At 42.1% G+C, this 23,610-nt stretch overlaps 1 protein-coding gene across 1 annotated transcript; it reads left to right on the top strand.

Annotated features, from left to right (window-relative positions):
• Nucleotides 1–7,786: 7,786 nt before the first annotated feature.
• Nucleotides 7,787–21,911, top strand: TMEM38B (transmembrane protein 38B). Its single transcript, XM_042028139.1, has 6 exons — nucleotides 7,787–7,989; nucleotides 12,280–12,436; nucleotides 14,980–15,164; nucleotides 15,953–16,040; nucleotides 18,036–18,153; nucleotides 19,999–21,911. Exons 1-6 carry the CDS (start codon nucleotides 7,884–7,886, stop codon nucleotides 20,203–20,205), a joined length of 861 nt encoding a protein of 286 aa, XP_041884073.1. The 5' UTR covers nucleotides 7,787–7,883; the 3' UTR covers nucleotides 20,206–21,911.
• Nucleotides 21,912–23,610: the final 1,699 nt, after the last annotated feature.

Here is a 23,610-nt window from a genome sequence, read left to right as displayed (position 1 = left end):
CCCCTTCCCCTTCCCCTTCCCCTCCCGTCCATCCCAGCTCCCTTGCCATCCTTTCAGTCTCCTTACCCTCCCCCCAATTAATTCCTATGCTTTAATACCATCTAAGAGTCCTTAGTGAGAAGAGGATCTGCTTGCTATGCAGGTGCAAGTTTTCAGCACCACAGCACAACAGCAATGCCACCCGCTCTGCCCTCCTCAGGGCTTCTCTTTGTCAGCCACTTTTTCTTTTCTTCCTTTTCAGCTCCGTGCTGAACAACCCCATGCAGATAATCTGATTATGCTAATTTGTACTTCATGAACCCAGAGTAAGGGGATCTGTGGGGGTGAACTGGGCTGGGGATAAGGGTGGTGAGGGCAGGAGAGAGGTTTGGGAGGGGGATGCACAGACAATGGGTTCAAGTCAGTTAACAAAAAAAGCTGTCTGTATTGCCAAACAAAGCACTCTCCGGGTAACCCCTTGCTGCTCTTGACAATTTAGAGTGTCCCAAACTGGCCTGCGCCACTGAGCAGAAAAGGGAACACGGAGAATATACAATGAAGGGGCACAATGAGAAGTCTGTTTCCTGTTGAATGTTGCTTTTTTTTTTTTTCTCCTTAACTAATCCTTCCCAGAATCTAGTAGTTGAAGTATGGTCCACAAATTGTTTGTCAGATGGTAGCTATGGCACTAGACAGCTTCTGAGCACACACACCCTCATCTGTCCAATTAGATTGACGATGTCCTCGAAATTTATTGAATAATGGGCATTGACTTTGCAGACACAAGCTCACAACTCTCAGCTTGGACTCATCCCTCTGCGGGAGCTGACAGAGTCCCAGCTTGGTTTTCCATTCTCTTTGCTGTAGGCAGAATTGATCAGGAAACAACTGTGAGAAAAAACATATAAAGGGTATGGAAAAAAATATTTTCAAGATTAAAGCAATCCCAAAACTGTTTCCATTTGTAGGGACCTCCTGAGATAATCTGGTCTAAGCCTCCTGTTCAAGCCATCTCACCTAGAGTTGTTTGTCCAGGACTGTGTCCAGTCAAGTATCTCCACAGATCCTTTGCTGTTGCAAGGGAAAATGGGAGACGGAAAGAAGACAGTTGCTCTGCACTCTACCCTAAATAGGACAGCTTCTCTTGTTCTCATGCAGAACAGACTATTTGTTTAGTCCTGCAGCCCAAAGCAGAATACCTGTGGACACCATTTAATGAAAGCAAATGGAGGTGGAAAAATGACTGTCCTGAAGCTGTCATCTCAGGTCCAGTCCTGGGTTCAGCTGCACTTGCATTAGGCTAATACATGAAGTTTACCTGACAGGGTAGAAAATATGCACTATCTTGCCAGCATTGCGCTTCTTTATTTGAGATCTCATTTGCTGAATGTGTAGTGCATCACAAGGCATATATCAGTATTTAACAAAATTAGCTCTAAATAACACTGCGAATGGAGCAACTAAGCAAAGGAGCAGAAAAAAAAGTATCAGAAATGTAAGATTACCAGGTTAAATTCAAATATAAAGAGTATTTTGAAATTGTCATATGTTGATGGAAGCATCTGTGTTCACAGTATGAATAGAAATGTCCCTTGCTTTTCTTCCTTTCCCTGGGAAGCAGCGAAGCTTATCCGATGTGATCCAAACTACACAGTATTTTTATGAACTGTGTAATATTTCATATAAATTGATCTGATTAAATAGATAATTTTAAATCTGAGACAATCAGTAATCCCAGATCCCATGCTCCCTGAATACTAGATGCCTGGAGCTCTTGGAACACCTAAAATCCACGGACATCTAATGAACTTTAAAGACCTCGGCTTTTGCCCTACTGATGTGTGCAACAGAGAAAAGCCAGTGAATGCACAGGACTTACTCCATGGGAGTAGTATCAAGACTGGTCATTTGTCCTGTTTGAGGTCTTCCTGTATCCTTTTCTTCCCTTCTACAGCAGCTCTTGGTTGAGATCAGACTGGCAAGGGTTTGGCAAAGGAGATAAACAGAGTAAGTAGCATAATCTTGAGGAGAAGGTCTTGCTCTGTCCCCTTGTGTTTCTCCTGACCTCAGGGATGACCTGCCCCAGACCCCCTTTTTTTTGTTTATAGAGATAGTGAGTCACTGTAGGCAAGGATGTTTATTTTGCTGTATATATACAGGGAGTTTAATGCAATTCATTTGAAACTCTTAAGTAATATTGTGACATACAAAGCTAATACATAACAAGAATATGTAAAGAATGTATTGCCAGCCTTGATTGATTACAATCTTGAAACTACTCAGCAGTGATTATCACTGACATGTACTTTTCCAGAAAAAGAAAACCCTGAGCAGTTGGACGAAGCAGGCCCACAACTTTCAGACCCAGAAGAGATGCTCATGTGGGTAGAGCGGGACTGGTGAATTACCTACACTGATGAAAGGCACAGTAGGTGTATTGAGCACCCAGTCCTGAGAATCATGTACCTGCTGAGAGGACAGGGAGGCTGCTCTGTGTTTGCTGGAGCTGAACCACAAGTCAACACAACGGATAAAAGCTCACCCAGGGAACATTACAGGACAGTGACAGTACAGCACTCCTGCATGCCATTGCTGAGGCAAAGTCACTACTTTGGGGAAAAGCATCCTTTAAATCTTGGTCGGATCAACAGGGGGCTGGAGCTTGTCTGAGTCCTATCAACTAATCAGCAAGTGATATATCTAATGATGCAGTAGAGAGATAAACAAGGTAATAACAGTTAAAGTCCACTCTATAAATCAGCTCCTTTCAAAAAGAATACTGTTAAGGAATAAGATGTGCTAAGGAGAGGCTTAGCAGCCAAGATCCTAACTTTTGTTAACATGAATTCAGCTCTAAGTGAAGTCATGACTGAGTTTACTATTGCAATAAAGATACAAAATACTCCAGTATTTATTTTTCAGACACACAAACTCTTTTTGTATACATCTACAGCCTGAAGTACACACTTTTGCCTACTTGTGTGTCCATGACCTAAGATTAGACCCCAGGGAGCTCCTGGATAGAGCCAGCAGCATTGGCTACAGCTGCTACAGTCCCAGGCTTCAGCTAGGAATGAACACAGTGCTGCTGCTTCAAAGGCTGTAGAGAAGAGAAATTTTAAATGGATCCTTAAATATTTGTGAGAATCTAATCTGGAATGAAGGAGGAGGGATCTGAGGTGGATGTAAGTCAAATAACACGACTGCTTAGTTTAAAAAAAACCCATAATTTCTCCTCTTTGCAATTTAGATTGGCACTAACCAGCGCACAAAATAAACCAGAGTAAAGTTGTGTTAGGAGAAAATTGGCCATCTGAACTTCCTGTGATTTGTTTTCTCAATTCTTTTCAGAAAATCTGAAAGGAGACAGAACCTGACTTTCTGGAGAAAACTGTGAAAAAGAAGGAGGGTAACAGGAGTGAAACACGAAGATGGAAGTTACACAAATGTAAAGGTGGGGCCTGAGTATATGAGTATTGATTGAAGGCATACACAAGTAAGGTGACAAGAGTGGGATGAATAGCCAGATTCTCAGAGACAGATGGGAGACTGAGAGGTGCACTAAGCCACGAGTAAATGCTGATGACGGCATGGAGAAACCAAGAAAACCAGGTAAGCTGTGGGGGAATGATACTGAAAGAAATATGCAGGGTTGATGAATATATGGTGCTGGCAAGAGAGGAAACAGGGGAAAATGTACTAGAAGATCAAAGTAAGGAGCTTGATGGGGATAAAAGACTGTTGGAAAACAGGGAAACAAAGCAGAAAACTGTGGAGCAGAGCAAGAATTCGACTGGAAGGAGACAGACAGCAGTGTGGCAGATGGCTACAAATCACAAATGTGGCAGGATGAGAGCAGACAGTGGAAATGTCTATTTCCGTATGTGACAAAGATTACTATTTTCACCTGACTTGATTTTGACACACAGACTTGAGTTTGAGAGATCTTCTTCTTAAAAGATAAATAAATTTAATCTAATAATTAATAAAAAAAGAATGTTTCTAATTTCCTGATTTTGAGAGAGAAGAGCAAGAGTTTTGAGACATACTGGTGAAATATACTAAAGAAGTTCTCATCCTTTGTTTCCCTAAGGCACCATTTTTGAATTCCAGGCCACTGTCTGTAGGATCCCAACAATCATTATGAAATAAAAGACTAAATAAACATATCCCACATTAAGCAGCAATTTCACCAGCTATACTTCCATGCTAAGTACACAGATCCTTTTTTTCGAGTACAAAATTAGCATAATCCTGCTGAAAAGTACTCTGGAGAATGTGCAAGTTGGGTAACTATTCAGCAGGTGTTTACAGTGAGGTTTTTTAAGGTCAGGATAACATTCCTTGGGCAAGAGAGTCAGTTTGGGCTTGTGCTTTGATTTCATACACTCATACAACACAGCAGTATACTAACCAGTCCATCTTTAAATTTCTTATGGGTATACTGTGCTACTCAGATCTTATTGTTAGCTTGCTCCCAAGAAATGGAGAAAGGGGCATCTGTTCTTCCAGTTTAAAATCAGCAAAACACAAAAATTGTGTCACTCACACACACAGAGACAAGTGTACCTAGCTTACACACTAATAGCATCAGCTCACACTGCCACATTCTCTCAGCATCTGTATAGTTGGCTCAAGGATGAACAGGATTATTTAAGAGGTTTTATCCCCTGCTATCTTTAAATTATTGCTGAAATATCCAGGACAGCTGGGAAAATTGATCAAATCTTAAGTTTTCTTGTTTGTTACTCTACTTTTGTTACAGACTGTGTTCTGTGATCTGATTTCTCCTTGGTGGCTTCCTCTGCTCTTCCTCTACTCTGCTAAGATGCCACCCTGAACACAGATGAATCTCTCCCTGGTTACTAGCAGTCTTAGAGAAACTGCTGCTCTTATTACCTGCTGGAGCTGGAGGCAGAAAACTCACCAAAACTTCTTTCTTGTTTAACTGTGTCGGTTAACACACTTTCTCACCTCACTGCTGTGAGATCCACCTCCACACCAGCTACCTCTGTGTTGTCTAACCCCAACCACCAGCCCAGCCCCGAGCAGCCACTCTCTCTCCCACCAGTGGGACTGGGGAGAGAAATGGAAGGGTAAAAGTTCACAGGTTGGGATAAGGCCAGTTTAATAAGGGAAGCAAAAGCTGGTCACACAAGCGAAGCAAAACAAGGAATGAATTCCCTGCTTCCCATGCCTGGGCAGGTGTTCAGCCATTCCCAGCAGAGCAGGGTCCCACCACACATCATGGTGACTTGGGAGGACAAATACCATCTCTCTAAGTGTCCCCTTCCTTCCTTCTTCCCCCCACTTTATACACTGAGCATGATGTCCCATGGTCTGGAATGTCCCTTGGGTCAGTTGGGGTCTCCTGTCCTGGCTGGGTCTCCTCAGCACGAGGAGCAGAAATGGCCTTGGCTCTGTGCAAGCCCTGCTCAGAAATAACAAAAACATCTCTGTATCATCAGCCCCTGAGTTCAGCACAAATCCAAAACACAGCCCCACACCAGCCCCTGGGAAGGAAATTATCCCAGCCAAAAGCAGCACAACTCTGCTTTGGAGAGCAACTTGGGGTGCAGTGACAAGGCAGGGTTATGTATTTGGGGACCTGACTAAAAATTGAAAGTTCAGGTAAGTATTGCTGATCTGCTGCAAAATAGCACCAGTAGAAGTATCACTGCTGGCATGTTGAAGAATTTGAGTATACCTACACAAGTTGCAGGCACAGTGGTGGCTGCAGTGCAGATGTTGCTGGCCCAAATGGCGACTTCTTTTTGTGCCACTATAGATTCTTTGTGGTCACTGACATTTTTCTTTCTCTCCCTCTCTTTCTATGAACACATACGAGACAGCCTGAGTAGTTTTCACTGCCTAGGAATGAAACGGATGCCACTCGGTGGGGATAAACCAGTACTGCAAGGAATGAAAACGCCTACATCGTTTTAAATCCCATCAGGAGCTCCGCGGCTGCAGCTGCACGGACACAGAGCCCTGCTCAGGGGGAAACAATACGACGCTGAACCGATTTCTGCCACAGAATGCAGCTCACTAATGTATTATGTCTTATTATGTATCAGCTGGGGCAAGTCGATATTCTGCTCTAGAAAGCAAACTCCGGTTTCTGTGTCTGCACACAAGCACGACAGAAAATAAGAACTAGATTTGTTAATGACAAGTAAGAGATCATTTTGACTAAGTTATGATCTCTTCATGTAGATGAAATGAAGATGGCAATAGCCAGGAAATAGAAATGAGCTGCATGCACATGGGTCAATTGTCATGGAGCAAATGAGTCACTGGATGCACACAAAGGAAGAGACATTGAGAATAGGAACTTATTCTGTGAATATTGTACTGATAAAAGGCCAATCAATGAAAATAATAGCTTGCTATTCATAGCAAGCTGAAATTATTCTGGGAAAAGTTCAAGTGTTTGCTATGTTAACTGGCATAAATATTTTCCCCAGAACAATTCTACAATTCCAGTCATTTCCTGAAATTAGTTCTTGGTAGGCAAAGAACAAGGTTAAGAGCACCTGTGAAAGTTGCACATTTTCAGATTGCTTTGCTCAACTACACCATACAGTGTGGAAAACTCAGAGCCTTTAAGAGTTCTTTTCACCAGCCTGTGGAAGTGAATGGAAAAGACAAAAACAGTGTAGAGGAAATTTAGTAGGGAAAATCAGCCAAAAACTCACAAACACATAAATTTAACTTCCATGTCCAGAGGGGAAAAAAAGAAAAAGGTTAATATGCAGAAAAGATGAAAACAACAAACTTAGCAGTGTTCCATCAAGAACAGTGTCAAGTTAGTGTACTTTGGCTTTGGGGTGACAAAATTGTAGCTTTCCAACGCTTGAAGAGAGCCTGTCAGAAAGATGGAGATATGTTTATAAGGGCATGCAGTGAGAGGACAAGGGGGGAATGGCTTCATAGTGAAAGAGAATAGATTCAGATTAGATATGAGGAACAAATTCTTCCCTGTGAGAGTGGTGAGGCCCTGGCACAGGGTGCCCAGAGAAGCTGTGGCTGTCCCTGGATCTCTGCAAGTGTCCAAGGCCAGGCTGGACAGAGCTAGTAGAAACCTGGGATAGTGGAAGTTGTCCCTGCCCATGAATGAGCGTTACGGTCCCCTGCAACTCAAACCATCCTCAGTACACAAATATCCTTCAGCTCATTAAAGTTAGCTAGTCTGGTGAACAAAGAAAAAGCAAATGTCATTATCTTGGAGCTAGCAGATCTTTGAAAACGTTTCACTTGGGAAGCTCAGGAGCAAACTAGTTTTGCTGAAAATACTGTGGGATTGGTGCAATGCTCGATACAGATCTTTCAGGAGGCAAAGTTAACAATGGCCTTCACTACCAAAATGGATGTAAAGATGCATTAAAGTGCTTCTGCTGAGCTCTGACCAGGACCTGGTGTACATCAACACCCTCAGTAACTGATGAATAGATGGCATCAGACTGGGAAAGGCCACAGATGGAACCGACAATACACGTTGGTAATGCTAAATATCCTTGACGAGCTTCAGAAATTCTCAATAGGGAAAAAAAAAAGAAAAATGTATCAGGGTAAGTGCCCTGTGCACGAGGTGCGCACAGAAGCTGCACAAACGCAGGAAGGGCTCCAGAGGAGGCCACAACCGATCTCAAACTGCGCATGGAGCAAGACTAGCAGTACCTTGACCGAAAAAAGGCAAACAAAAGGCACGACACGCACCGCGGGCGCTCAGACAGCCCCGCCGCGCGGCTGAGGGAGGGGATGGCCCATGAGGCGCCGCCCCCGCCCCGCCCCGCCCCGCCCCGCCCCGCGCTGACGGCGGCCGGGAGCGGCCAAGCCGTCTCCTGAGGGCTCCCTCGCCTCTCCTGTCCCGGGCAGCCGCTTCGGGAGCTCCGTGCCCGGCCATGGAGCTGTGGCAGGTGCCGCTGAGCTTCTCCCGCCTCCGCATGTTCCCTTTCTTCGACCTGGCGCATTATGTCGCCTCCGTCCTGGCGCTGAAGGAGCAGCGGGGTGAGCGGGGCGAGATGGGACGGGGCGGACACCCCACACCCCCATCCCAATCCCGGTGTTCCTCCGTGTTCCCCCGGCCCTGCGCCGTGTGCGTGTGTGTCGGCGGGGTGCCCAGCCCCGGCAGGGTGAGGATGGGGCCCTGAGGGGAGCCGCCGTCCCAGTTACCCCATGGCCGTGTAATTGGGATTGTCTGCCGCCTGCATTAGCCCGTCTGTCCATAAGCGACGTCTTATTGCCCGCAGAAGACACCCAGCCAAGCTCTTCTCGCTTTCCAGAACTTAGGAGGCACTGGCTAATTCAGCCAGGAGTTTCGCTGAAAACATTTTAATTCTTAAATTTAGTTATTTATTTATTTGTCTCAATCTTAAAGTCTCAGGAGTGAAAGGGCTAAGGTCCCTCCAAGTTAGGTTTATGGGTGCAGAGATGGTGTGTGTAACACAGGCCAATATCTCTCTGCCCAGAATTGCATCTGAGAGGGGAGATACTAGAATTTACATCCTTCACACACCCTGTTTGTACAGGGGGGTGTTAAGGCAGTTCTGCTTTGTAGGAAACAGCTCAGGACTCTCATGGGTAGGTCGTGTGCCAGTGGCTTGTCAGCATTGTACCCCATAGATTGTAAAGTGAATTTAACAAAGCTTTCCACTTCCACGGATGAGTTTTTGTGAGAGAACACATCATGGCATTTTAGTCTCTACATGCTCTCTTCTAGAAAATCTGGACTGTGGCTGTTAACCCCAAGCCTGTTTTTTTTTTCTTTTTGCTGTCACAAACGTAGAGACTGGCCTTGTTTCAATGTTTAGAATCAAACTACTTGTGGTGTGCGTTTGGACATATTTATAGTAACCGTGCACCCCAGGTGATAACTGTGTAGGAAACTAAGCTTTTTTGGGGGTTAAATTTTTTGGGATTAAAAAATTTGGGATGGCAGATTTGGGAGCTGCTGCTTGCCTCAGATTTCTAGGGCTCTGCAATGTTTTTGTTTAGTGAGAGCTTGTTCTTTGCTCCCTTGCTAAATGTTCCATGGTGAATTTTGACTTTCTGCTGAGGAAATTCACTTAACAGGCTGTGAGGACTGGTGTAAAGTGCTTATGTATTTTAGTATCTTCACGAAACATTGTTAATATTGCTAAAATTTTTAATGGGTGCTGGCCTGTGGCATTGTGTAATGTGTCTTGTTCTATTTAAAAAGGGACTTTCTGACATTATCATGCAATACTTTTAAACTTTCCTGTGGAATGGGCACACCTAAAGACCAGGATGAGAGGCCTCTCTGCTTTGCATCAGCATAACTTTACTGAGACAACACTTACGGAAAGCAGAATTGCTGTCAGAAGTCTGCTCAGATCCATGCTTCTGTGGTTTTTTTTCTTGGCTTAATAGCTGGATAGTTCAGAATGCTTGAGTATTTTCTAATACTTGGAATTAATAACTAATCCAGGTGACTGCCTGCTTGCCTGTTTCTCGCTTCCCAAGTGGTTTGAGCTGAGTATTAAATCATAAGTGAAATAGCAGTTATTATGAATACTCAGTATGGATATATTATTGTCGATTAATACTGTCTAGGTTGTATGTTCTCTTTGGAAACTTAAAACAGTAGCTATATTTGACAGGGAAATAACGGGATAGCCTTGAGTGCCTGGTGATGTAAGAAGTATGTGCTCAAGTTACAGCCACGTTTATTTTATCCCAGATGACTGTGTCATTAAAATACCAACCCACCCCTGCTGCTTAAAATCAGATTTGGTGTGGGCATTTGGATCATGGATGGGTGCACACTAACTGGGACTTTTCCAATCCTCCTAGCCAGGCTTTCTTGCTCATTGTGACTACTGGCAAGCTACAGCAGTGACAACCAACTTGTTGCTTTCTGCATGTTTTAAAATAAGAGTTCTTGATTAGTGCTTTTAGGATGGCCTAGGAGTTGCTTGCTTGTAACTCCAGCCAGTTGTAGAACTGGCAGTTTTCTTTTTTTGGGATGGGTGGGGGGCTGCAAAAGGTGTTTGTTCTTGCCGTTTTTCTATGATGTGTTTCAGGTGACTTGAGGAGAAATAATTTCTTCAGCATAGTTTTGCTCTATTAAGTCTGACTCTATAAATCCTTCATCTTAACCAATGATGTTATGTGTGGTTTAATGGGGTACTAGAAAGACCTGTACAAATCCTCCTGGTTTGCTCCCTTAGGTGTGTATGTAGTATGCATTCCTGATTGCCTGTTTGGAACATGCTGAAAAGTTTAAGGCAGATATTATCCTAATGACAAATAGTTGGTAAGGTGGTGTTTTGATTTTTTTTTTTTTTAATGTTACTGGTGGTCAGGAACAATATTTAAAACTGTATTCAAAATTAGCCCTTGTGTTTTGAAACCTTTCCTTAACTTTCTGAAGCGTGCATTTGTAGGCCTAGTGGCCTTCTGGCAGATCCACCATTGCATGGTTGTGTGATGCCTCATTAATTTTCCAGGATGCATCAGAGGACAAATATAAATGACCACTTTGTGTAAAAAACATGTGACCTACTTAAAACCGAGTTTGTCTTCTGAAAGGTTACACCCCTGTCATAATTTAGGTTGCAATGCTAAGATGATCTTTAAATTAGTATCAATGTTTTTTGCCTCATTGCCTTCTGTGTTGGTTATATTCCTTGTTAGAATAACTGGTATGAATTGTTAAATACTGGCATTTGAGCCAATTCTAGTGTTGACCAACAGAAAAATCTTGAAGTGCAGTAGAGTTTCCAGTCTCTTGTTCGTTTACTTGTAAAATGAAGAAATTTATCTTCATTGCTGTGGAGCTTAATCATAGAGGGCAATCTGGTAATAATAGCTGTAATTCCTGTATGTGCCCTCAAAACTGAAAACCACTTGTTGCTAGCTGTGGGGAAAAGGAAGTGTGGAGAAGCTGGTGATTGCTGAAAGGCAGGAGAATGGATTTGAAGAGAGAACAGATGCCTATCTAGTTTTAAATTCACTCCAAAAGTAGTAAACACAAGCCATTAATATTTTGCAGGTGTCTTACTTGGATCACCAGGTACTGCAGTTTAAAAAATAAATTACAAACCAGTTAAAAATAAAAGAGATATGTTATATTCAGATATTCTGTAAGGCTTAGGAGTACTTATTTTTATAAATTGTCTGTTACATGGGAATTTAGATAGTGCTGCAATACTTAATATCTATGCAAGCACTAAAACTGGAACAATCTTATTAATATATTTAGTGAATTGTATTGAGAATATTGAGAATATTTTTATATATTTGAGCCTCTCACCTTGGGTAAGAATCTTCTTTTCCCACAGAAATGCCTGAAAAACCAAAGCTTCTACTCTGAATTGGGAATGGATGTCAAATTTCATTTTGGGGCAGACACTAGTGCTTTTGTGAACTTCAGCCTTTGGACTACGGAAAATTAAACTCGTTCAGGCCAACAGAGCTGGGCACCAGTGCAGAGGGGAAGCTTTGGCAACACTGAACTTTTAAAGTGGAAGGAAATAGTCGAAACGACTACTTGAGGATATTTCTAGCTTTGGTAAAATGTTTTTTTCTCTGAAAATGGTTAATGCATCCCATTACCTCCAGTATAATCTTTTAATATTGAATATTTTTGTCAATATTTTTGACATAGTTCACTTGCATTTTAAAGGGATAATTCATTTTAAAGGTAATGAAATAAACAAAACTGTCAACCTTTTAATAATGAGGGAAATTTACATTTATTATTAGAGTTCAAGGTAACCTTTTTTCCTCTCTTCAAGACTGCAGGTGAAAACTATTTGATAATTATCTTGGATGCTGTTTTCATTCTGGCCAGCAATCAGAGCAGGGTATTTTGAGGAAAAAGGAAAACAAGTTACCTTGAATTCTTGGAACACTCTAAAGCAGAAATGGAATTCCTAGAATAACCATCCAAATGTTAGTAATCCTGTTTAGATCAGCCACTTACGTGTTTTTAATACAAATTTGAAAGCAAGTGTGTCCCTGTGTCAGGCTATTAACAACAAGACCTTGCTGCCATGCTCTGAAAGCTTTTTCTTCTTGGTAGCCAGATATAACAAACTAATGCACAAAAGATGTTCAGAGAACACGTCATCAGCCTTTCACTCCTGTTTAGGAGGTGGAAGTTAAAGTCACCGTACCCTGAGGTTTGTATCTCTGGAAAATTTTCCTGTGAGAGCCTGCTGATTGCTGGAGGATTTTTCATTACTTGAAGGAGCTAAATTGAAAAATACTGACCTTCAAAACATGCTGCTATTCTCCAGTTTTCATCTCTGTTTATGCGGTTTTTTTCCACAGGAGCTGTGGAAGTGTCAGTCCGAAGTCCATTGGCCTGCTGGTTTAGTGCAATGCTTTATTGCTTTGGGGGTTCAGTTTTGTCTTCGTTGATGCTTGGTGAACCTCCAGTAGCATTTCTGGCAAAGACCATAAATATTCTACTGGCATCCTCAGTCTGGTAAGCAGCCACAGTTGGGTAGGATGAGTAATACTGGCTCTAAGGAAGCTATATGCTGTAAACTGATACGATACCATCAAGGTTCCATGTAAATCAGCATTTTGACTTAAAAATGTTGTGGGTTTGGGTGCTGTCTCTTTTATCCAGAGTGTCACAGCAGCTGTAAGATGCTGTTTTGTGGGAATAGAGAGCAACTCTTACAGCCTGTTGTGCAACAAAATGCTCCGTTGCTAGACTAGACTTGCCTTAGGTTTTTATAGTATTCCTGGTCAAACAGCTGGAAACATTACCTTTTAATGAAATGAATTGAGTTGCTGATTTGCTGAGCATAGGTTAGTCATAAAAGCAATCAAGTTTTTCAGAAGTAGCTCTTGAAGACCAGAACCTGGCTGATGTAAAAATTTTGGACTTTTCCTGTAACTGGGGTTCCAAGACACATCTTTCCCCCATTTTCTACTGCCAGACACATACTTTTTTTTTATATTTCATTCCTTCCCAAGTGGGTGGGTGTTGTGGTGGAAGACAGTAGTGAGCTGAATGGTATGATTGAATCAAGTATGTGGCAATTTGGCCTGCTTTGGAGTTAAAAAAAAAAAATGCTGGAGTTATTTTCATATAAATGTGGCCTTGCAGTGGAGTTAATTTGTTCCAGAAAGTCATCTTTGAAGAAAACATCAAACTTAACAAAAATTATGAGGAGCAGTGGGGTTTTGAATTTAGGAAGCTCAATCACAACATTTGGAGAGTCTGGCCTGCTTAAAATCCTTTAGTTCCACTAGCCCCTTAAGTTTCACAATTGCAAATTCATTAAAGTGAAAGCAAGTGTTTCTGTCTGTGTATATGTATTAGTTTTCTGGTCTTTGTGTTGCAATAGAGGATGACATATTTGATTTAGACAAATAGGTGCAATTAATAATATATATATTAATTAGTGAATTATTAACAGAGCCTACAGAAGCTGCCTGTGGTTCAGTTAGTTTGATGTGGGCAGACTGATTGCATTTTTTGTCAAGTGACATGAGCTAGGAGTACACTTGAAGAGAATGGGATTTCTGTTTAACTCACCATGGTCAAATGTGATTTGCTGTGCAAATTAAACGAGGTTTTAGTGAGGAGCTGTGAATGTTATGAAACGTTTTAAGCTTCCAGCTTTACAAAGTTCCCTCTTCGTGAGTATAATGACCTTAATTCCTGGTCCCAGATCGCGAGAAGGGAAATTCCCCAAGCCACACTAGAAACTGCAGAGTGGGGTTGTGCTGGCCTTGAGGAATGCTCCTAAATAGTCTGTAGAGCAGCGGCATCTACTGTTAGCAGAGATTACAGGCAGAAGTGCCGTGGTGGGTCTTCAGTGCCAGCTTCAGTCCTCTAACCTGTGCTTCAGGGTCCTAAACCCACATTCTACAGATGTAAATTAATTCTGGTGTGAGTTGTCTGGTGAGTAGGTGGCTTAGATGGCTGTTTGTAGTAGCCTCTGAAATACATCCTCTCTCTACATCTTTGGCTTAGTATCAGCTGAAGCCTGGTTGCTTACAGAGGCGTCTGACATTACAATAGGAGATAAAGGGAATGGCCTTAGAAATTCTTGGTAGGCAGGATTGAGCTCAAAAACCTTAAAGCAAACGGGCAGTGGGTTTTTGGTTTTGTTTTGTTTTTTAAGAAAACAAAAAGTTACCCTTTTTTTAAAGCACTTTCTCTGCTCTTATGCAACTCTTACTCTCTTACTCCTGTGCTGAAATAATCTACTTAAGATAACTTAATCAAGATACTTAATCTTGATTGGGTTTTTGTGAATGTCTCTGTAAGAACTGAATTTTATTTATTATTGAAGAGATACAATAAAACACCACGTAATTTAATCTTTTAAAATGTACTGTCATTTTAGGATTTAACTGTTAGCCATCTTTACTTGGTTTTAAAAGCAATCAATGCTTTAAATAAAGAAATGTGTTTGTAATTGCCAAGCTGGAAAAGCTAGAATTGGTGAGTACTAAGATGTTAAGTGTGTTTAAAAATAGCCATGCATTTCATCTAGCATGACACTAACTAGTGGAGGCATTCTTGCTAAAGTTATATAATTCCATGTACCTACAGTCTGGAAGCACAGAGTCAGCATTTCATTTACCACCCTGTTGTAATCCTATTAAAAAAAATATCCCCAAACCAAAACAACCCCCTACAGTGAACTAAACAAAAAATAACTCACAAAATAAACTGCACAAAGTCAATCAGACACCACTTAAATAACTTGGACGATAAAAATGTGATATATAAGGTGTAGAACAATTGGAAAAATGTAAATATGTTTCCCATGGACTTTAATGGATTCTTTGGGACAATGAGGCAATAGCATTTGGTTTTGGTGCAAAAGCTCAAGTGTGCTCAGAAGCTACTCAAATTTTTTCCAAGATGTGTACCACAAGACTTTAAGTTGCCAGTAGTATTTCAAGCATTGCTAGTCATATTCCAAAATTATCCTTAAAGATTATTAAAAGATAATTCCTTAGCAAAAATGTGGCTGATGGGTTTTTTCTCATAATTTTCAGGTACCTAGTGTTTTATTGCCCAGAGGACATATTCTGCCGGTGCTTTTCCTTTCTGCCTCTTCATCTTCTGGTGGCAGGAATGAAAGAAGTGACAAGGACGTGGAAGATCACAGATGGCATTGCACATGCAGACATTGTCTACAAAGATGCCTGGCTTGTCATGGTAGCTGTGGGCTGGGCCAGAGGTAATGTGCCTAACATCTTATTCTGAGGGTTTGGGGTTTTTTGGAGTGGTGTTTAAACATCTAGCCCCTCAGCGGAACTGTTGCTGTGCTGGGCATGGTTGTGCTGATGCAGGCTCATGTCCCCTCAAGGAAAAAGCCTGTGCTGCAGTTTTTCTGCCTGGATTAAGGGTGACATTGAAGAACTTTGAGGGAAGTTCCCATCAGAAGGTCTTATGAGACCTTGTAGGATGGGCAGTTGATGACAGTAAAGAAGTAAATCTTCTGTGTAGCTACTGCTGAACATTCCAACAGCATTATTGCCTCAGACCTGTGTCCTTGCATGAGGCTGAAGAAGAGAACTGGTAATCGTGGGTTTTTGGGTTGTGACCATTACCTGGTTTTAAACATGGGGATGACCTTCTTTCCTGCCTGCTGATTGGAGTACAACTCTGGAAGAAGCCACCTTCCTGACAGCTGTATTTGCAGCCACACCATCAGGGTCACTTCAGAAAGCAGTTGTGCAGCTCTTGATTCTGTGCCGCTGTGGGAAGCAACACATGTGAATGTGATGAGTGCATCTGTTCAGATGCTGTCATTTAAAGGTAGACCTGAGGTTCTTGCTGAGTATCTCAACCTCTGAAATTTCATGGCCGTTGTTCAAGTCTTGTTTGCCTGAAAGGTTGGATTAAGGCTTTTTGAGTCTGGGCTTTGGTGCCACCTTTAGCACCTGGTGTCATGAGTTCTTCTGGGAGCAATGGCATAGTGGTGGTAGCAGTCAGTGGAAACTTACCATAAATCTGCAATTTCAGGTGCTGGTGGTGGCCTAATTTCCAACTTTGAGCAGTTGGTGAGAGGAGTGTGGAAACCTGAAACCAATGAGCTCCTGAAGATGTCCTAGTAAGTTTTTTTTAAAAAGCTGCAACATGTTAGCTGTTGTTTTGCTAACTCCTTGTGTTGATGCTCACTTTTAGTGGTTGAGGCCAAAAAAAAAAAAAAAAAAAAGCATTAGGACATAATTGCACTCTGTTTTGGTTTGTATCCTCTGAAAGATGGGATGATGGTCTTTGGGACTTTCAGCAGATGTTTTAATCATTTTATGCTCACAGCACAAGAGCAGCAAATGGGAAGACAAGTCAACAGAACTTGTCAGAAAGCAGTAAAGAGCTAGTGGGAAGTTGCTAGAAAGCAGTATTGACTCAGTTTGTCTTACAGGGACATGGTCTTCTATCCAAAATGAAAGTACAGTGGTACCAGAAATACACAAGTGAATTTTGGGTGTATGTTCTGAGCATCACTAAGATGGCTTCCTTTGAACACTGTCACTCTTTTGCTGCCAGTGCTATTTTCCTCCAAAGACATCAATTATTTGAGAAGGTACAAATTGGTTATTCAGTATAGCAAAAATGACCTGCAAGATGGGAAAAGTTACTTCTCTTGCAGAAGCAAAGAATGGGGAATATTACATGCCTCCTGGTTTTCTCTGTAAAATGAGAATTGAAACAGGCTGGAAAGCCACAAGCTATTATTGTAAGTCAAGATAAGGTCACTGTGATAATTTCCTAAAATTCTTTTGATCTTTCCCAGGTTACAGTCAGGTCTTTAAAAATAATAATTTTATTTTTTTAAAAAACCATCTTGCTTTTCTGCAGCCACTCCTAGACACAGAATTGAGACATTTGTAGCCTTCTCTTTGGCAATATTTCAACTTTTTGTGGATTATGTTAGTTCTTGGCTTTTTCCAAAATTCTAAGTATTTAGAATTTCTCTTTCTCTTGTCAGTGCTTAATGGCAGTCTCAAAAGTAAACTTTCAGAAGGAAAAGTTTACTGTCAAAAATAGCACTGTAGACCAAAATAAAATTGTCTTTACAGGTGCAACACCAGAGCAGTGCTTAATGATTGGCATCACTTGCATATATTCTCCTTCACCACTGTGGGAATGGCTCAAAGTAACTCAAAAAAGATTTTAAAAGTTTTGTTTACGTATAAATTAAGAGCATTAAATTGAACTAAGTTACAAAGTTAAAAGTATCTAACATCCTGCGAATGAACTAGATGCCTGTGTGCACAGGTTTGTTTTTTGGGCTTCTTGAGCGGGAAGTTGATGCAGTTTTTTGGTTACTGAAAAGACAGTGAAGAACAGATCTAGAGTAGATGCTCTGTGATAACAGGAATGTCACCTGTACATGTCACATGCAGATTAAGAAATGCACATAATTCTGCCAGTCAGGCCACTGGATAAGATCTGATCAAAGATCTCTTGCTTTCTGAATGCATACCTAGGAAGGGATTTAGTACCACAACAAAGATTGCTGTAAACTGGAAACAGACTGGAAATCTTCGCATGTCTCAGGTCAGCACAGCTGTGTTAACAAAACCTGGTAACACAGGCCTGGCTTCAGTCAGGTCTAAGCTGACACAGCCCTAGAGCTGCTGGAGTGTTACTGTGGACCAAGACTTGGACTATGTCGCTCTTCAACACCTTAAGCAGCTCCTTGGAGTAACTAACTCCTGGAGTATAGTAGAGGAACCTGTTTTTTTGTCTAGTCCAGGTAGTGTGAGCTCTGTGATTTAGCTCTTCAATAAGATACATTGGGAGAGGAAGAAGAGAAGTAAGCTGGCATACAAAATCTGAATAGAAGCATTGATTTGAGGAGGATTTGTCAAATAGGAGTTAGCTGCATGTGCAGAGTAGTGCTGGACTTTATGCTGTCTGGACAGAAAGCATAGTAATAGTATATAAAGTGAAAATATTAATTTAATTATAGCTGGATTTTGGATCTTACTTCTGTTACCACAAGTTTTCATTAGTTCCATTCAGAAATCTTTTGCACTCAGGCAGCTTCCACTGTAGAGCAGAGAAGAGAAATTGATGTTCTTTGTTTGATTTCTAGCCCTGTGAAGGTAACTTTGATAGGAGCAGTTCTTTTCACCCTGCAACGCAGACAGTACTTGCCAATAGCAAGACACAACCTTGTGTTTTTATACACCATCTTTCTTGTTGTCTTCAAGGTAAGAATTGGAAAGTGTTGCTAGTAACCAAATAACAGAAAATATTTTACTTAATTTTTAGAATGCATGCTTCTGGATGGGAAGGCCAGCTCCTGCTTAAGTTATGTGTTTAGTGTTCTATACATGAGCAGAACAGAAGACCTGTTGTGTTACTGATACTGTTCAGTGTATGGGGGGGACAGGGAGGAAAAGAAAAAAATCAGGAATTTTGGCACTCAGTATTTGATATTCCAGGCTTGTATGTCTGTAATCTCAAACAAAGCTTATTCTTGTGGAAAGAAACTCTCCTGTTCTCTGTCTTTTGTGTGTACCTGTGCAGTCACCAGCGGGTTTGTAAAACAAGCCAGGTGGATTCTCCTCCGGTTTAAAGTGGTCTCAAGGTGTTTGGGTGGGAAGAGAAAGCATACCAAAATCACTTTGAAGTAGCTGTAACTGTTTTGTAATAAAATAGACACTACTTCTGTATGGAAGTCTTCAGTCCCTCCAGTCTTGTTCATTTCCAGGAAGATGCCTTTCTTCTGGATTACTACTTTATAGGAAAACCTAATCTCTGTTAGCAGATACTTGGCAATTCTAAGAGCTTCAGAGCTGCTGTTGAACCGACTGGAGAATGTGTGGAAGGGTGGTTGTTGCCAGTCTCCTTTCTGTGAAGGAGCTGACAAGTTTAATTCTGCAGAAGTTACTTTAGAGAGCCAAGACTTGAAGCTTATGTTCTTGATTCTCCATCTAAACTGATAAAGGCATTGTTGAACTGTGGATGCTGGGAATGGAGAAGGAAAGGAATGTTGTTCTGGAAGTCAGAAATGTGCAGGTGTCCACAGAAGCTGGCTGTCAGGCTGCACTGAAGTAACTGAATCCTTATGCTGGATGGCTGTACTGACAGTCAGGAACTCAAGCACCCACTTAACTAATAAAGTAATAAGGCAAAAAAGTGTATATTTAGTGTCTTAGAAAGTTGTCATGTCTCTGAAAGCCATAGAAACAGTTGCAATATAAACTTGTCCAGTACCCAGATCTAAAATACAGTTTTTTCAATCCTGATTCCAAGTTATGTGTCCTAAGGGATGCCCAGCTAAATCTCTGAACTTTATGGAATGAGAATGGCTGTCTGGAATTCTAATTAAAGTCTGGTTATGCACCTGTACATTCGGGTCCTTACATGTTCCATTCTTTCAATTTAAATGGAAGGAAGCCACTCTCTTTGTGGTTTTTCAGTTTGATCAAGGCACAAAACTTACACATAAAAGTTGCTCTTCACCTTAGTTATATGGCATTATATGTGATTTACTCTTAGGATGATTAATCTTACAGAGAAATTTTTTGTGCACATTTGTGTGTAGCTCATAGAATCATAGAGTCATACAATGTTAAGGGCTGGAAAGGACCTCGGAGGTCATCCAGTTCCATCCCCCTGCCATGAGCAGAGACATCTTCTACTAGTCCAGGTTTGTCAAGGCTTTATCCAACCTGGCCTTGAACATTGCCAGGGTTGGGGTATCTACAACATCTCAGGGCAACCTGTATCTCACCACTCTCACTCACAGTAAAGAATTTCTTCCTAGTATACAGCTTAAATTTCCCCTCTTTCAGTTTGTACCCATTCCCCCTTGTCCTGTTGCTACAGTTCCTGATGAAGAATCCCCTTCATAGCTGTGTGAAGTGTTGGTCAGAAAAAAGAGCATTCTTTGACCAGTTTCAGCTAAAGTGAGCAGGCTTTTGTTATTGGTGGCATGGCCTCATTCTTGTGTGTGAAGTTAAAAATGGCATACACCCATTCAGCTTTGAACTTGTTTATCTGTGAAGCCATCGCAACTTTTATTGTAACTTGATCCTTGTTCTTCGTAGGTAAAAATGATGTTGACAAGATGTGCAACTTCTCCACTTGCTCCCTTTGAGGCTGCATTGGGCCAAATCTTTTTTGGCTCGCGAAAGACACCTTCCAAAGTGAAGGGTGAAGGTGCCACATCTTCTAACGGCTCTTCAGTCTGTGACCAGCCTTCTGAGCAGCACCAAGAGGGTGCTAAGAAAAAACAAGCAAAGAAAACAGAATAAGTGACTTAAAATCCCTGTGATGGCCATGACCGTTGAAGATGCTTGTCTTCCAGATTAGGCTGGCTGAGAAGTTTCTCTGAGGAAATGAGAAAAGGGCTGTGTTGTCATTTGCCTTTTTGGAATGTGTTATGTAAGCTATGTGTAAATGCACATGTTGGATTTGTAAGTTAAAACTACAAATTTTTATAGTGGTTAAAAGTTTATTAATTTTTGTATTTATGATAACTTCAAATGCTTATATGTTAAAAAGATAGTTTCAGAAATGTGACAATCATATTTGTTACTTTTTTCCCCACTCTCCCACTTGTTTCACATCTTCCTATCTCCCAGTTCTGATGTTTCATTTTGAGAACACTGATTTGCACTGTCAGGTGTTCATTATAGCACATCCCAAATGAGAAAGTCATTCAGTAAGGCTTAATCACATTTCACTGTGTAAAACCATAAAAATGTACCGAATTATTGCCTTTAACTAGAAAAATAGCTGAATTATTGTTGTAATTCACCTTGTACTGGTCTAAATTTTCTTCATTTCCTTAAGTAAATATTTTTCAATATTTTTCTATTTTTTAAAGTGAAAGTAAAATATCTGGCACTTTAAAAAAATCTTTACAGTTAGCAAGTAGAAACATTTCAATATTTTTGCTGTTGGCTTACTTGGACTCTTTATTTGCAAGCATTTGAGATGTAGGTGTTTTTCATGCCACATTGGTGTTTTACGAGTGGTTTATATTTATCTTCTGGTTCATCAGGAACTAGACATTTTTGCCTGCATTTTTATCCAAGTGTATGCACTTTTTTCTTTTCAAAGACAAACTTCATTAGAAAGAGGAATACTGGACAGTACATTTACCTTGTTTAGTCAGCACCCTGAGCCGCAGGACAGGGATGGGAGCAGAATGTTGCCGCATAATCCAGGAGGGAATGGTCAGTGAGCTCCTACACCAGCTGGACACTCCCAAGTGGTGGGATGGGATCCACCCAGGGGTGCTGAGGGAGCTGGCAGAGAGCTCGCTGAGCCACTTCCAATCATTTACCAGCAGTCCAGGCAAACTGGGGAGGTCCCAGTTAACTGGAGGTTGGCAAATGTGACACAAATCTATGGCAATGGTCAGAAGGAGGGTCCAGGGAATTACAGGCCTGTCGCCTGCCCTCAGTGCCAGGGAGCTCATGGAGCAGATCACCTTGAGTGCCACCAGCAACAGGTACAGGACAACCAGGGGATCAGGGCCAGCCAGCCTGGGTTTAGGAGAGGTGGGTCCTGCCTGACCCACCTGATCCCTCCTGTGACCTGCTCAGGGCTGAGGGAAAGGCTGGGGATGTGTCTAGCTGCACTTCACAAAGCCTTTGACACCTTCTCCCACAGCCTCTCCTGGAGCAACCGGCTGCTCATGGACAGGGCCCTGTTCTCTGGGGGAAGAACTGGCTGATGGCAGGGCCGGGGAGTGGTGGGGAAGGGAGGGACGTCCAGCTGGGGCTGGGCACCGGTGGGGTTCCCATGGGATCAGTACTGGGGCCAGGCCTGTTTAACATCTTCATGAAAGGCCTGGAGGAGGGGATCGAGGGCCCCTCAGTCAGTGTCAGCACCGAGCTGGGCGGGAGTGTGGATCTGCTGTGGGGCAGGAGGGCTCTGCAGAGGGATCTGGACAGGCTGCATCCATGGGATGAGGCCAGTGGGGTGAGGTACAACCAGGGGAACTGCTGGGCCCTGCCCTTGGGTCACAACAACCCCCTGCAGCTCCAGACTGGGGGAAAAGTGGCTGGAGAGCTGGAAAAGGCCCTGGGGGTGCTGGTGACAGCAGCTGGACATGAGCCCAGGGGTGCCCAGGTGGCCAAGAAGGCCAATGGCATCCTGGGCTGTCCCAGCCAGGCTGTGGCAGCAGGAGCAGGGCAGTGACTGTCCCTGTGCTGGGCACTGCTGAGGCCACACCTCAAATCCTGGGGCAGCTCTGGGCCCCTCACAACATGAAAGACCAACAAGTCCAGAGAGGTGAACAGAGCTGGGGAAGGGTCTGGAGCAGCAGGAGCGGCTGAGGGAGCTGGGAAAGGGGCTCAGCCTGGAGCAAAGGAGGCTCAGTGGGGACCTCATGGCTCTGCACAACTCCCTGACAGGAGGGGGCAGCTGGTGGGGGGGGTGGTCAGGCTCTGCTTCCAAGTAATAAGCGACAGGATGAGGAGAAACAGCCTCAAGTTGTACCAGGGGAGGTTTAGGTTGGATATTAGGAAGAATTTCCTCCCAGAAAAGGTTGAAAACCATTGGAACAGGCTCTCCAGGGAGGTGATGGAGTAAACATCCTTGGAGGGATTTAAAAGGACACGTAGATGTCACACATGGGGATGTGGTTTAGTGTTGGCCTTAGCCATGCTGGGTTAATGCTTGAGTTGATGATCCTTAAGGTCTGTTCCAACCTAAACCATTCTTTAATGTCAGAAGCACTGGAAGTATTTATTAGCATTTGCTGAAATCTTGCTGCTTTCCACTTGTTCCGTCTTTTTTTGCTCAAGATGTGAAGCAGTTTAAAGTAGCATACACTTCATAACTGAGAACTTTGGCATTTTGGAGATGTTACAATACGTAAGAATAGAATCTTTTCAGAGGAGTCTTTTCATTGATGTGCCAATTTTTAGAATAAACTATTTTTACAAAATCAGACTATTTTCTTTAGAGAATACTGCTTTGAAGAGTATTGTTCAGCAAAGAGGGGTTAGGTTAATCTTCGTGCAGGGATGCCAAAGAGAATGTGGAGGGAGATCTGATTTGAAAAGGCAAAGTTCTAGTTCCAGGTACATCTCTAAATTTGGAAAGCTGTCACCAGTGCTGTGCTTAGAGAAAAGAAAAATAAAAGTACCAAAGAAATTTCTTGTGCCTATCTAGTCACATTTCCATGGTGATGACCAACAGCATTGAACTCAGTTTGAAATCCACCTTCATTGCAAATGTGCTATACCTTGAAAGCTAAAATTAGTATTTTCTTTAACACTGAAGAATTAAAACACCCCAGACTCTGGACAAAGTAGAAGTCCTATTCCTTACATGTTACACTGAAACTTAGTGTTCAGTTATAAATGCTTGGGGTATTCACTTGGTGTCTCATTTTTTTGTAGCTTGATGTCATGGATTAACTTGAAGCTGCCAATTAACTAGATAATAATCAGCTAGTTATCAAGCAACACCAGCACATGCTGCCTTTCCATGTTTTTTTTAAGTTTTGGATGTCTTTTTGAATAGGTGTAATTGTGTATTTTAGATCACACGAACCATACAGAATGGGATTGTGGTATGGAACCGTGTTGCACATCTGTGAAATTCTGCCTGAAAACTGGCTATTCCTAGCCCAAGTCAATGTGAAAATATGCTTAGACTAAGTTTTTAACAAGTTTACAAATAGAGGGGAAAATACATTG

This window comes from Corvus kubaryi, unplaced genomic scaffold (assembly GCF_017639235.1).
Source record: "Corvus kubaryi isolate FWS band 111438036 unplaced genomic scaffold, C.kubaryi_AGA036_p1.0 37302, whole genome shotgun sequence".
Lineage (NCBI taxonomy): Eukaryota > Metazoa > Chordata > Aves > Passeriformes > Corvidae > Corvus > Corvus kubaryi.
The sequence above is the reverse complement of the archived record's forward strand: the minus strand, read 5'-3'. Positions and strand labels throughout refer to the sequence as shown.